At 35.6% G+C, this 13279-nt stretch overlaps 1 protein-coding gene across 15 annotated transcripts in view; it reads left to right on the top strand.

Annotated features, from left to right (window-relative positions):
• Window positions 1-13279, top strand: part of SSX2IP (SSX family member 2 interacting protein) — a 46700-nt gene that overhangs the window by 9147 nt on the left and 24274 nt on the right. For 10 of the 15 annotated variants that reach the window (XR_004727032.3, XM_078332343.1, XM_035252021.3 and 7 more), the window contains exons 2-4: window positions 10048-10179; window positions 10537-10706; window positions 11502-11714. Coding sequence is in view for 14 of the 15 variants with exons in the window: in XM_078332343.1 (XP_078188469.1) it covers window positions 10137-10179; window positions 10537-10706; window positions 11502-11714 (426 nt within the window). In the remaining variant the exon portion in view is untranslated. Of the gene's footprint in view, window positions 1-1089; window positions 1140-10047; window positions 10180-10536; window positions 10707-11501; window positions 11715-13279 lie in introns of all 15 variants that reach the window. The other 5 variants (XM_078332345.1, XM_078332340.1, XM_078332344.1 and 2 more) reach the window with 1 other exon arrangement.

Below are 13279 nucleotides of genomic sequence, written 5' to 3'. Positions count from 1 at the left end.
GTTCGTAATTTTTCTAGAACTTGCCCCTAAATATATAGGTAGTTTGATTTAACAAAAAATGGTGATCATACTGTTCTAACCTGTAACTTCTTTTTTCATGCTATACATGCAGATGTGCTTTCATCTTTAATAATCCCAGAATAGCTTTTCCGTACCATATGTGTTGGCTTTTAATTGTTTGACCATGATGGATATTAAGACTGTCTCTAGCTTTTTGCCATTTCAAATAATACTGCAATTCAACAATGTCCTCAATATGTATTATGCTTGCTTTCTTATATGCCTAGAAGTATAATTAATTAGTGGAAGGATTTATACATTTCAAAATTTGTATACTACTGGAATTGCCCAAACTACTGACCTCTGGTAAAGTGCTGTTTTCCTTATATAACTGATTATCTTAAAAAACTCTAGGACATCTGTATAATTTTCTAACCAGGTTTTGCCCAACAAGGCTGCTTGCCTTTTTATTTTACGCATTTTTTTAAATCACTCTTGCCATTCTACCATTAGTATTGGTGTTTGAGAGTGGTGCTGTTCATCCCCATTTCCTCTGCTTATCGTCACCATAATTGCCTTTTAAAAACAGATTTTTTTTCTTTATGTGGAAAACAGGTTCATTTATAGAAAATTTGGAAGACAGACAATAAAGTAAAAATTATATTTTTGTGCATGAAAGTACATAAAGGAATGAAAGTCCTGCCCTTGCCTTTTGCCTATTTTTAAGTTTTTTTCTTCCAATTTTTTCTGTCCTTATACAAACTTCTGTGTTTATAGAGTAGAATTTATACCTGTATATATCTACTGACATTATTTTTTTTTCTAAAAACCAATAAGCTCATGTTAGATATGGTTTTGTAACTTTTAAAAATTGCTTAACAAAATATGATGGAAGCCTTTCGAAGAGTAAATAAAATAGCTAGTAATAGCTGATATTTATTGAGCACTTACCATGTACCCAGGACCTTTTTTTAAACTCTCTACATGCATAAGCTTATTTAATAAAATTACTGAAGAAATTTAATAACTGAATTTACTATTTAACCACCTAATTTTTTTAGGTAAACTGCTTTTCCTCTCCTTTTGCAGATGAGGAAAGTGGGGCCTGGAGAAGATTTTTGTTCAGGATCACGTAGTCTGTAAGTGGGGAAGCTAGGGTTTGCAACTGGATGGTCTAACTTTAGGTTTTAACTCTTTTACTATAGTGTTTCTCATACTGCAGGAATGATCAGTTCAAAGATATAAGGAATTTAAAGAACAGTATGTAGCTCCCTGCTCTCTAAGCTGAGGATAGCCTTCTAATGGCAGATTTTGGCCAGGAACTTCACTGAGATTATATCCCTCAACCCAGAGATACACTGTGAATAGTACCATAATTTGTGTGTTCACACTATTTTATGCAATCTGAGCCCAGTTGGGAGATATGATTGAGTTCTGTCTTTACTGGTTCTTAAAGGAGTGGTAGGAGAAAATGCTGCTTCCTGAGACCCTCACCCACTGAAGCAACAATGTGTGATGGTTAAGAGAATGGGCTTTGCAGTCCAATGTGGGGTTGGGGATGGGATTCCTGCCTCTGCCACTTGCTAGCTCTGTGACCTTGGGCAAATTACCTAACCTCTTGGCATCAATTTCCTTTTCTGTAAAAGGGAAAAAATAATATAGGGTTGTTGTGAAGATTGACTTAATAATATACGTAAAGCATTTAGAATAGCTCCTGGCACATGTGTTATTAAACCAGGACCCTGTGTCCTAGTTAGTGTACTTAATTTTCTACCTCTTATTCCATTAAATACCCATAACCTTAAGAAGTAGATTATCATCACCCCATTTTACAGGTGAGGAAACCAGCTTGAAGAGAGAGTCTTGAAATGAGTTCTTCGTGCAGATATGAACCCAGTCTGTTAACCTGGGCCCTTGAGGCTTGCATTGTTTGCACTGTACTTTCCCAACTATAAATCCTCTATTGGCCACAAAACGTCAAAAAGGCAAATTGTTAATATCAATTTTTGAGTTTCTACCATTCAGGTATATTTAAATTTATGAGGAAGAGTTTATTTCTATGGAAAATATCTATAAAATTACACCACTCAGAAGAAATAGGTTAGATTTTAAGTTAGTAAAGAGTAGATTTTCTGAGGTTGGATTTAATGTGTTTTTGTACTGATGTGTGCATCTGAATGATTTTAAGGTGCAGAGATATTTGTAATGGAATTCAAAGCTATAGTCTCTTTTGTAACAAAATCATAGTTGAAGGTGGTATTATAGTTTTAAATAATTGTAATATATTTAGTTTTCAAGAGTAAATACTGATAATTAAATTCTTAAGTTTTAGGACTGAATTTGTAAGATAGGACTAATGTTAAAAGACTTAGCTTTATTTTCTTAATCCAACATTGTGGTAGCTCTAACTTTGTGAGATTTTAGCAAAGACTTTAGTTAGCTCTGTTTGTGAAAAATTCTGTGCAATGTTTAGAAGCCCAGATGGTATAAAGTTACCATGTTCCTCTATCATGGAAAGCTCTTATTTTCTGATGGCTGAAATTGTTTTAGAATTCTGAGTAGGTAGGCAATTGTACCTTCTCAAGTTTGAATTTCAAGTGAGCTTGAAAAGAACACTTAGTGTACTTTGTGAGGAAAATCTTGTAATCAGGATACTGTGTTTCTGAAGAGTTCTCTTTTAGTTGTAGCTGCAGAGATTTAGGGGTGAAGAGGACAAGACAAATGAGAATTGAGAGTAGTTATTTTCTCTGAAGGGTTGACTCTTATTTTGCACCTTTTCCATTGCTGTTTTCCTTCCTCTGTATTCTATTTCTACCTGCCAGAATGAACATGTTAATGTGCTGTCAGTTATTTACTTGAGTATTCATTGATTATGCCATCCTTTAAGCTTAGTGGGAGGGTATACAGAAATGTAAAATGTGTGGTACTTGAGAGTGTGGCCAAGAAAGGTGAAACAAACCAGTAAGTATATGGAGGGCTTAGAGACTGAGATTGGTGGGCTAGAGTAGTTGGAGAAGGTTATGTGGTGGGGACGGTGGTTGTGTAGTTTTGCAAAAGTGTTAGTTTTGAGATAGGTGCAAGAAGAAAGCAGGTGGAGGCACAGAGGCTGAAGTGAGTGTGCCATATGTGGGACTCGGTTCATATTGTAAACATTTACTGAGCACCTGCTAGTTTTTAGGTACTGTTGGCTATAAAGATGCATACATTCCCTGCCCTCTAGAAGTTCATAAACTAGTGGGGAAGGCATGTAACCATAATAATATGAAATGATTAATTTTAATACTGAATGATACTGTTAAAAACCTGATCAGTGGCATTTGTGGTGTATGGCATCAGTTTTAGTTATCTTTCAGTAAATTATGTCATAAGTTTTAGAAGGGAATCAGAAATTTCTCAAGAAATTTATATGTAATATACATATTTTAAAACTCATATTAATCTATTGCTTCATAACATATTTCTCCAAAATTTAGCAGCTTAAACAGCCAGCTTACAATAGATGAGTCAGAATTCTGAGCACAGCTTAGCTGGGTGCTTCTGGCTCAGCGTGTCTCACTAGGCTGTCAAGCTGTTAGGGCTGCAGTCATCTCAAGGTTTGACTGAGATAAGATCTAGTTCTAAACTCAGTTGTGTGGCTCTTGGCAGGCCTCAGGTCTGTTGACCTCAGACATCAATTCCTTGCCACACGGACCTCTCATAGAGCTGCTCCAATGTAATGGCTTGTTTTCCCCAGGAAGAGGGATCTAAGAGGCAGAAAGTAAAAAACATCCTCAAATTGAAGCCACAACCTTTTTGTAACCTAATTTTGGAAGTGAAATCCCTTCACTTCTGCTGTATTCTATTTGTTGGAAGCTAGTCAGTAAATCTAGCCCATATTCAAGGAACAGAATAACCCAAGGGTGTGTCCACCAGAAGGCAGGAATAACTGAAAGCCTTCTTAGAGACTGCCTACCCAAAGTTCTACAAGTTATTGTTGTGTATCGAGAACCTCTTCGTTCTCTTTGGGGTAGAAGGAGAAAGATGAGCTGGCCAAGGAACTTTTCTGATCAAAGAAACAGGTGTGATTAACCAGAACCACAGGATGTTTTTGCTAAAGGTCTGTAAAGTTAGTTTCAGTGTTACGTTAATATTTACGATAGATAAGTATAAACAAGAACAAAGCTATTGTTTGTGGCCAAGCAGAGATCAATTTTACAGGTGTGCCTCAATTTAAGTAGTATATAAGTTCCGGTGAGACTTATATGCTCTGAATGGAAACAGTGGAAATCATTTTGATTATATTCCATTTTCAGTTGCATGTGCATACTTGATAGAGATTTATGTGTACAGAGTTGGAAGGTTGAATAGCTGTAGAATGAAAAGAGCACAGAGTTGGCCAGGCGCAGTGACTCACGCCTGTAATCCCAGCACTTTGGGAGGCTGACGCAGGGAGATCACTTGTGGTCAGGAGTTTGAGACCAGCCTGGTCAACATGGTGAAACCCCATCTCTACTAAAAATACAAAAAATTAGCTGGGCACAGTGGCGCATGCCTGTAATCCCAACTACTCAGGAGGCTGAGGCAGGAGAATTGCCTGAACCCAGGAGGCGGAGGTTGCGGTGAGCCGAGATCGCGCCATTGCACTCCAGCCTGGGTAACAAAAGCGAAACTCCGTCTCAAAAAAAGAAAACAAAAGAAAAGTACTTATTCAAAAATAGTAAGGTAATGCTTTTACTGAAATTATTATAAGATTTCTATTATAGTATAAAGACATTGATTGGAATCTATGATGATAAGAACTTTGAACAAGGAAGTTTATTAGATGGCTGTATATGTGTTACCCACCACTAATGAACAAAACTATGTCTCTTATTTATGGATTACTTTATACATTTTTCTTGCTATAATGTATTTCAAGATTGTTCCCCAACAATCTTAGATGAATGAAATGCCTTTTACAAGATATTTAAATTCTTTAATCTTCAAGTGTTGCTCATAAAATTCACTCATGAATATGATCCATCTTGGAATTTGGGTATCTAGCTATGCACCCAAAAGAATCTGAGACATGTCTCAATTTAGTTTATTTTGCCAAGGTTAAGGAGACATCTGTGACACAGCCTCAGGAGGTCCTGACAACATGTGTCCAAGGTGGTTGGGACACAGCTTGGTTTTATGTATTTTAGGGAGACATGAGACATCAGTCAGTAGGTGTAAGATGTACATTCATGTTCAGTCTGAAAAGATGGGACAATTTGAAGTGGAAGGGAAAGCAGGGTGGGGGCTTCTAGGACACAGGTAGATGAGATGAAAGGTTACATTCTTTGGTCTTTGATCAGCCTTTCACTGACTATGCAATTTACATGTGAGAGGAAGATAGAGGAATAGTCACTTATGCCTTAGTCTGGTTCTTCGAATCTGCATTTTTACGTAAATAATAGGCCATAGGAAGCAGATGTGTATTTGTCTCAGGTAAGCAGAGGGATGACTTTGAGCTCTGTCCTTTGTCACACACCTGGGGAGATAAGCTATCAATTTAAACTGCAAGAGTGAAATCTAACAGAACTGTTTTAGGGCAAACATATTGAGGCCCATAAGGAAATTTGGACAAATGTAGCTTTTTTATCTTTGTAGTTATTTTATTTAGGAATAAAATGGGAGGCATGTTTGCCTCATGCAGTTCCCAGCTTGACTTTTCCCTCTGGCTTAGTGATTTTGGGGTCCCAAGGTGTTATTTTCCTTTCATAAACCCTAACCAGTAATATTCATAAAGGGAGAATATTTGTTAGATTACAAATTACTTGAACTAAAACGTGAATCACTACTTATCATTTTCTTCTAATGTAACTATGGTAACAGTATTAGAATAACTAAGTTCTTTTTTTTGAAAACAGTCTCACTCTGTTGCCCAGACTGGAGTGCAGTAGTGCGATCCCAGCTCACTACAACTCCAACCTCCCAAGTTCAAGTAGCTAGGACTACAGGCACCCACCACTAAACCCAGCTAATGTTTGCATTTTTAGTAGATAACGGGTTTTCACCATATTTACCAGGCTGGTCTCAAAATCCTGACCTCAAGTGATCCACCCAGTTTGGCCTCCCAAAGTACTGGGATTATAGGTATGAGCCACTGCGCCCGGCCTGAATAACTAAGTTCTTAATCCACTTTTGAGGAGTAATCATGTCCACTATAAAATAGCTTACTAGTATTTGATTCATTTATAATATGAACCCGTGTTTCTGCACTGACTTTGTAATAGAGTCCTTCTTGGTTGCATTTGACACTTTCAAGTTGAAGTGGGCTTATGATGGTATTATATTTATGCAAAACAGATACGCTTCTGTTACCTTTTTCTTTTGCTTTTGAAATTGACATTGACTTAGTTTACCATCTTCATAAAAATACTTTGCAACCTTCAGCAATGTAGTTTTAGCTTTGATTGAGCTAGAATACAATAATTTGCTTAAATTTACTTCTTAGTTTTAGGGTATGTATTGATAAAGAGTTGTAAGTCCCCTTTCTTGGAAAAACTGCATAACTTTTCTTTTATCACAAGTTTCCTAGCATGTAATTGGTACATCATTGAACAGAAGAAGATTCATGGAAACTTTTAGATTGTGTGAAATCATATACTGTTAATAAGTTTTTCACTTCATAGGACTTCAAAATGGGTTTTGTTTTTCATTGTAAACATTTTATTATGTTTGTTTATATCAATAGGATGGGGAACAATTCACTGTCTAACCTATAGACACAGGAGAGCTAAATTCACAGAGAATAACCGACTTAATTTGCAGTTTTAAAGAATGGATGTATAATAGACACATTTTGGTGTTCTTTCTATATGAGGAGAAAAGACAATTAAGGCACTGTTGTCTTATTTACAAATACCTTAACAGAACAAAAAGAAATTGGAAAGGTTTTACTGTTTTCTTCGGATCTTGTTTCTTCCCCCAACCAGTTTTCTTCTGATCTTGTTTCTGTTTTCTTCTGATCTTGTTTCTTCCCCCAACCAGTTTATTACAGAAATTAGCTCATTGCCTACCCTGTGTTTATAAAGATAATTGTCTCTAGATCATCTAAGAATATGTGTTCAACCTTTATTATGAGCAGCCATGCATTTTGTTACAGGTTTTATAAGGCTGTCATTTATACCAAATAGCCCTGTGTCTAGATGATGATGATGATGATGATGATAATGATAATTAATATTAGCCTATGTGTGTCATATGTCAAGCAGTGTGCTAAATATGACTTATCTCTTAGGATAAGTACTTTACACCTTTTCTCTTGAGATATTTCATTGTTACAGTAATTTACCTGTGAAGAAACTATGGCTCAGAGAGGTTAAGAAATTTACCCAAAGCAGAGTTGTATTAAAATAGAAGGGTTTATTGTCCCTTGGATTCTGTTTTACTTACAGTGATTATCTCAGAAAGACAAAAGTAAAGTCAGACTCATTCTTAGTTGGTACAGACTCAGCCTTTATCTTTCTCATCCTGTTGCTAAAGACACCCATTTAAGGAGAGTGAGAAGAACAAAATAGTTCAAGGTGCCCTTCCTTACCAAGCACATGAGTAGGAAAATGGCAAAAGACCATTGCCAGACTGAATTACCTCGTGTGTGTATGTATGTGTGTAACATCATAACATGCAATATGACACACAACATCATCTGCCTTAGTATATTTGTATGCTGCTCTATGACTTAGAAATCATCTTTGATTTTTTTTTTTTTTTGCCCACATTTCAATCCATCTTTGAGTCCTGAAGGTTCTGTCTCCAGAAAGCATCCCTAATTCATCTGCCTGTTTCTGCTTCCACTGTTACACGGGTCATCTTGCCTGAACTATTGCAGTAGCCTTCTGATTTCTTGCCGCGTTTTAAGTCTACTCACAGAGTAGCCACAGTAATCTTTCTTAAAGCGTAAAAGAGAACATATTCCTTTCCTATCTACAACAAACACATCAATAGATTTTCATTGCAGTTTACAGGAAATCCAACTTGCTATGCTCTATCCTTGTTTACTATGCTTCAAATATACCGGCCTCTCTGGCTTTCATCCTTAACACATTAATATGCATCTTAGGTCTTTGTATCTGTTGTTTCCTTTACCTGGGCTGCTCTGGTCAATTTTCTTGTGGCAGACTCCATATCATTTAGGTTTTACTTCAGATGTCACCGTTTCAGTGGACATTCTCTCACTGATCCAGATGCTCCCTACCTTAATACTCTTATATTACCATGTTTTATTTTCTTTTTAGTTATCACTCTGTTATGTCAATTTAACTTGTTACTCGCTTGTTTAGTGTTTATTTCTACCTCCATCAGAACTTCACTTCTTGAGAGCATGGCCTCCCTTGTGCCTAGAAAAATGTAGTATCACATAGTAGGAGCTCAGTTAGTATTTATTGGATGAATGTAAATTTCTTTCTTTCTTTTTCTTTTTGAGTTGAAATTTCACTCTGTCACCCAGGCTGGAGTGCAGTGCTGTGATCTTGGCTCACTGCAGCCTCCACCTCCTGGGTTCAAGTGATTCTCCTGCTTCATCCTCTTGAGTAGCTGAGATTATAGACGCCCACCACCATGCCTGGCTAATTTTTGTATTTTTAGTAGAGACAGGGATGTCACCATGTTGGCCAGGCTGGTCTTGAACTCCTGATCTCAAGTGATATCCCCCCCCCACCCCCGTCTCAGCCTTCTGAAGTGCTCGGATTACAGGCATGAGCCACTGTGGCTGACCTAAATTTTCATTTAAAATTATATTGTGAATATTTTACCACCGTCTTAAATATTTAGAACAATCATTGTGAACTCTTGATCCACAGTCCCGATCTGGCCTAAAGACACATTTTTTTGGCTTATTACATAGTGCTGTTGTTTCAGGTGTAACTTACAGTCAAGTGCATAGATCTTAAGTGTACAACTTGCATTGAACTTGTGTATACCAGTGTAACCACTTCTCAGATTATTTAGCTACTAATATTTTAAAATTGGGAGACTTTACATAAAAATCCAGAGATTCAGTATCTCATTAAAAACATCAAGATCAATATAACCACTTTCCCCTTGATCACAATTTATTGTAGCTGAGAAGCAGCTGTCCAGAGTGTTGATACGTGTTCCCCAGGTTGCCTGCAGTCTTCACCCTTCCTCCTCTTCCCTCTGACCTTGAAATCAATTGCCAGTTGCCACTTATAATTCCATTTGAATTGTTTTTCTTATGATGGAGAAATATTTATCTTTTCCATTGTCTCTATAAAAAAGTGAAAACATAAATGGAAACAGAAAAGGTGTCTAATACTTTGTACCATTCATTTGTATTTCTGGTTGTTTGCCACCCTAATTGTGCACAGTTATGTTTAAACACTGCATAAATATATTGTTTACTTACCCATTGTTCTATGAAAACATACGTGTTATTCTTGTTTTTTTGTAAAGAACAAATTTTAGATTAATCTTTGTACACATCACTTTATTAGGATGATATTTTAGAAGTAGATTTTTCTGGATCAAAATATATTTTCATTTTTAAAACTTGATACGTATTGTCACCTTTCTTGGTAGTAGTATAAATTGTTATAATCTGGAGAGTCTACGGAAGTGTTCATTTCTCTACATTGTTGCCAACACTGGAAATTGTAATTTACAAGTTTTGCCAATATAGTTTGTAAAAACAAACAAAAATGGGAATGCCGGCCAAGAAGAAGTTTTTCATCTTCTCATCTACATAAGTAATTGTATTTTATTTTAAAGGATATAATATAAAATATTACTTAGTACAGTGCTATACCTTAGATGTATATCGAATCAAATCATGTACCATGTATCTTTTATATAAAGTAATATGAATACCTCAGTAGAACTTGGGAAGCCTTTAACCTTGATCCTTACATATTATTTATGTTTATATACACACACATATACCATGTTCTATATCTGTGCATGGGAATAAATATTGCAAAATGTTCTGTTTTGAAGCACGTACAGCTAATTCTTAAGCATTGAATTTATTTTGGCTTTCATATTTTAAATCAGATGCTATTATTCTGTAATTTGCTTTTTAAGGAGATGCCTACATAGAAGAGTGACAGCAGCTGGACTAAATGTTTCACTGCTGAACTAGTTCCTCAGGTATCCTGGCTCTAGAGATTGCTATGGGAGATTGGATGACTGTTACAGATCCAGGTCTGTCTTCAGGTAACTAAGTCTAAATAATTGTAAACTAAAGCAGAAGCTCCAATGGTGAATTTTTCAATGAAAATATAAAATAATTATTGCAGATGTTGAAGACGTGACTAAGGAGAGACAATGGTTATAAAATACTTTCATGCCTACTGAGAATACCACTTTAATTGTTTGTTTTTGGAAAAATAAGTGTATAGTTTTCATAAAAAGGAAGTTTTGTCCTAATTTGAAAATACCTTAAAATATGTATGTGTATATTAGATCTATGTTTACGTGTATACATAATTCAAAGTCTTCAGTAATGGAGATTATATTAGCTTTATGCACATTTTTTAAAATCATTTCTATAAATGACTTTTATTGTTTCAGAAAGCAAAACTATCTCTCAACATACCTCAGAAACAAAGATGTCTCCATCAAGTTTATACTCACAGCAAGTGCTATGTTCTTCAATACCTTTATCAAAAAATGTGCACAGTTTTTTCAGTGCCTTCTGCACAGAAGATAATATTGAACAGAGTATTTCATATCTTGATCAGGTAACATGTTTCTTTAAAAAATAGCATAATTCATGTTATATAATAGAATGTATCAAAGTTATGAGAAAAACATTTGTCAAACACAAGTTGGTTGCTTATGTAGTGCCCCTGAAACTTTTTCAGATAATTTTGGTGATGATCTCATCTAGATGCAAGGCTTTTTTATTTGGAGAAGCTTGGCCTCCTCATTGTACCAGGGGCTCCGCCACTGAGAGTCTATCCATCACTTTATTGATGCAGAAACCCTTGCTCCATGTCATAGATTCATAGCAGAGGCTAAAAGAGCTCCATCCTCTTAACTCTTTGTCCTTTGGGATACTTAACCGTTTTCATAACTATTTCAAGATAGTTTCTATATTACTCAGAAAAGATTTCTGTTTTTTGATTTTTTTTTCTATGTTGTCCAGTAACCTTCTATATTACTCAGAAAAGATTTCTGTTTTTTTATTTTTTTTCTATGTTGTCCAGTAACCAAGCTTTTAAAATAACATTTATTTATAATTTTTAATTGACGAAAATTGTATATATTTGCCAGGTACAACGTGATGTTTCAGAATATACATTATGGAATGGTTCAAGTTAATTAATGTGCATACTTCACATACTTATATCATTTTTTGTGGTGAGAATCTACTCTTTCAGCAATTTCAGAAATATAGTTGTTATTAGCTGTGGTCACCATGTGGTACAATAGAGCTATTGAACTTACTCTTCCTCTCTAACTGAAAGTTTGTATCCTCTGACCAATATCTCCTCAACTGTAACCAACTTTAAGAAAATATTTTCTCCTACCAGGAATTGACTACTTTTGGTTTTCCTTCATTATATGAAGAATCCAAAGGTAAAGAGACAAAGAGAGAATTAAATATAGTAGCTGTTTTAAATTGTATGAATGAGCTGCTTGTGCTTCAGCGGAAGAACCTTCTAGCTCAGGAAAATGTGGAGACGCAGAATTTGAAGCTGGGAAGTGATATGGACCATCTACAGAGCTGCTACTCAAAACTTAAGGTAGAGATTGCATATCTTCGTTTTAATGCCATAATTATATAATGGAATACTATAAATTTTTACTGACTTTATCAAATATTTCAGGGTTCTCTTAAAAAGCTTTAGGGCTTTCTTTTTAAACAAGTAAGTAAAAGTGAACTTAAAATTTCTGCACGTCTGCTTCCTAATACCTACAGCATATTGAAGGCATTAATTTGTTGAGCTGTTTAGTGACTTGCTGAATCTGTAAAAAGTTAGATTAGGAAATATTTATGTTCTAGGAAAATAAGGATTCCCTCACCCAATCCAATCTTGGTTAATAAAGTATATGCTTCATTTAAAAGTCTTACTGTATGAGGCTGCACAAGTTAATTCCAAGGAAAGTATTATTAAGACATCTATGATGCCAAATGAGCTAAGGGTCAATAATTAAAGCAGACTAGATAAGCCCTGTGTCTCCAGAAAAGACTATAGACAAATGTTTTAGCAAACTTACTTTTCTCTTAAAAAAATAAGAAGTATTTTTCACAGGACCATTGAACCTACTACCTTTAAAATGTAGAATATTTGATAACGGTCTCTATTTTGATTTATTTCTTTTTCTTCCTTTTATGTTTTCAGTTTTATTTTAAAAATGTTTATTCAAGGAGAAGGGAACAGGCATTCAAAATCATGGTGTGGTCAGGACTTATAGTTGTATATTATTAAGGATGTAACGTAAATCAATGGATCCAAGTCAAATTTTTTCCTAAATATACTATTCTATATTGGGTTTTGTTATTTGTGAAAATCAAAGCCTTTGCATTTGCATACTGTCAGATGATCAGCTTCTGACAGTTTTCATCTGTTGGTCCATGCCCTTTTACTTTTCCTTATTTTTCTTTGTGTACATCCACCCCCACCCCACGCCATCTAAGAAAACAAACAAATAAACCCATTCAGAATCTTGAATCTTTGAGCTCTGTAAGAGAATAATAGACCTCTCTATAAAACGTTTTTAAATCCCTTAGCAGGAGATGTGCTATAAAGAAGTGGCATAGAGTTGGCCTATGTGGAAATACTAGAAACACTTGGGGATTGGTTTAGAGACATCTTCACTCTTAATGAGCACCTGTCCCTACCAGCCTGTCATTGATAATGCTGTGTTATGTTATCTTCTTGGCTCATACACAATGATAAAAGTGTGTTTTCTCCTAATAATGTTTTTAGACTTTTGTGCATCCTATATTCCTAAAGGATAGATGATCCAGCTATGTGTCTTGGCTGACTGGGAAACTGTGATAGATTGGAGGGGTAGTTGGTGCCCCCAGGCTTATGAAAAGGTTATGAGTTATGGATGCTACTTTAATCCAGATTAGAGAGACCTATGGAAGGTCTTATTAAAGATTAGGCTGATCCAGAGTTGTAACCCTTGCCCACCTGTCTTGTAAGTAGCTAGCAAATAATTATATAATGATACGTTGGTGATCTGAGGCTATTGAGCCTTTCCTTCAAGGAGTGGTCCCATTTATTAGGACTACTGAGAGCGTAGACTGTTTCTCCAGGATGTCTTCTAATATGGTATTTGACCTGGGCCAGAATCTTGT

Source organism: Callithrix jacchus, chromosome 7 (genome assembly GCF_049354715.1).
Source record: "Callithrix jacchus isolate 240 chromosome 7, calJac240_pri, whole genome shotgun sequence".
Classification (NCBI taxonomy): Eukaryota; Metazoa; Chordata; class Mammalia; order Primates; family Cebidae; genus Callithrix; species Callithrix jacchus.
The sequence above is the reverse complement of the archived record's forward strand: the minus strand, read 5'-3'. Positions and strand labels throughout refer to the sequence as shown.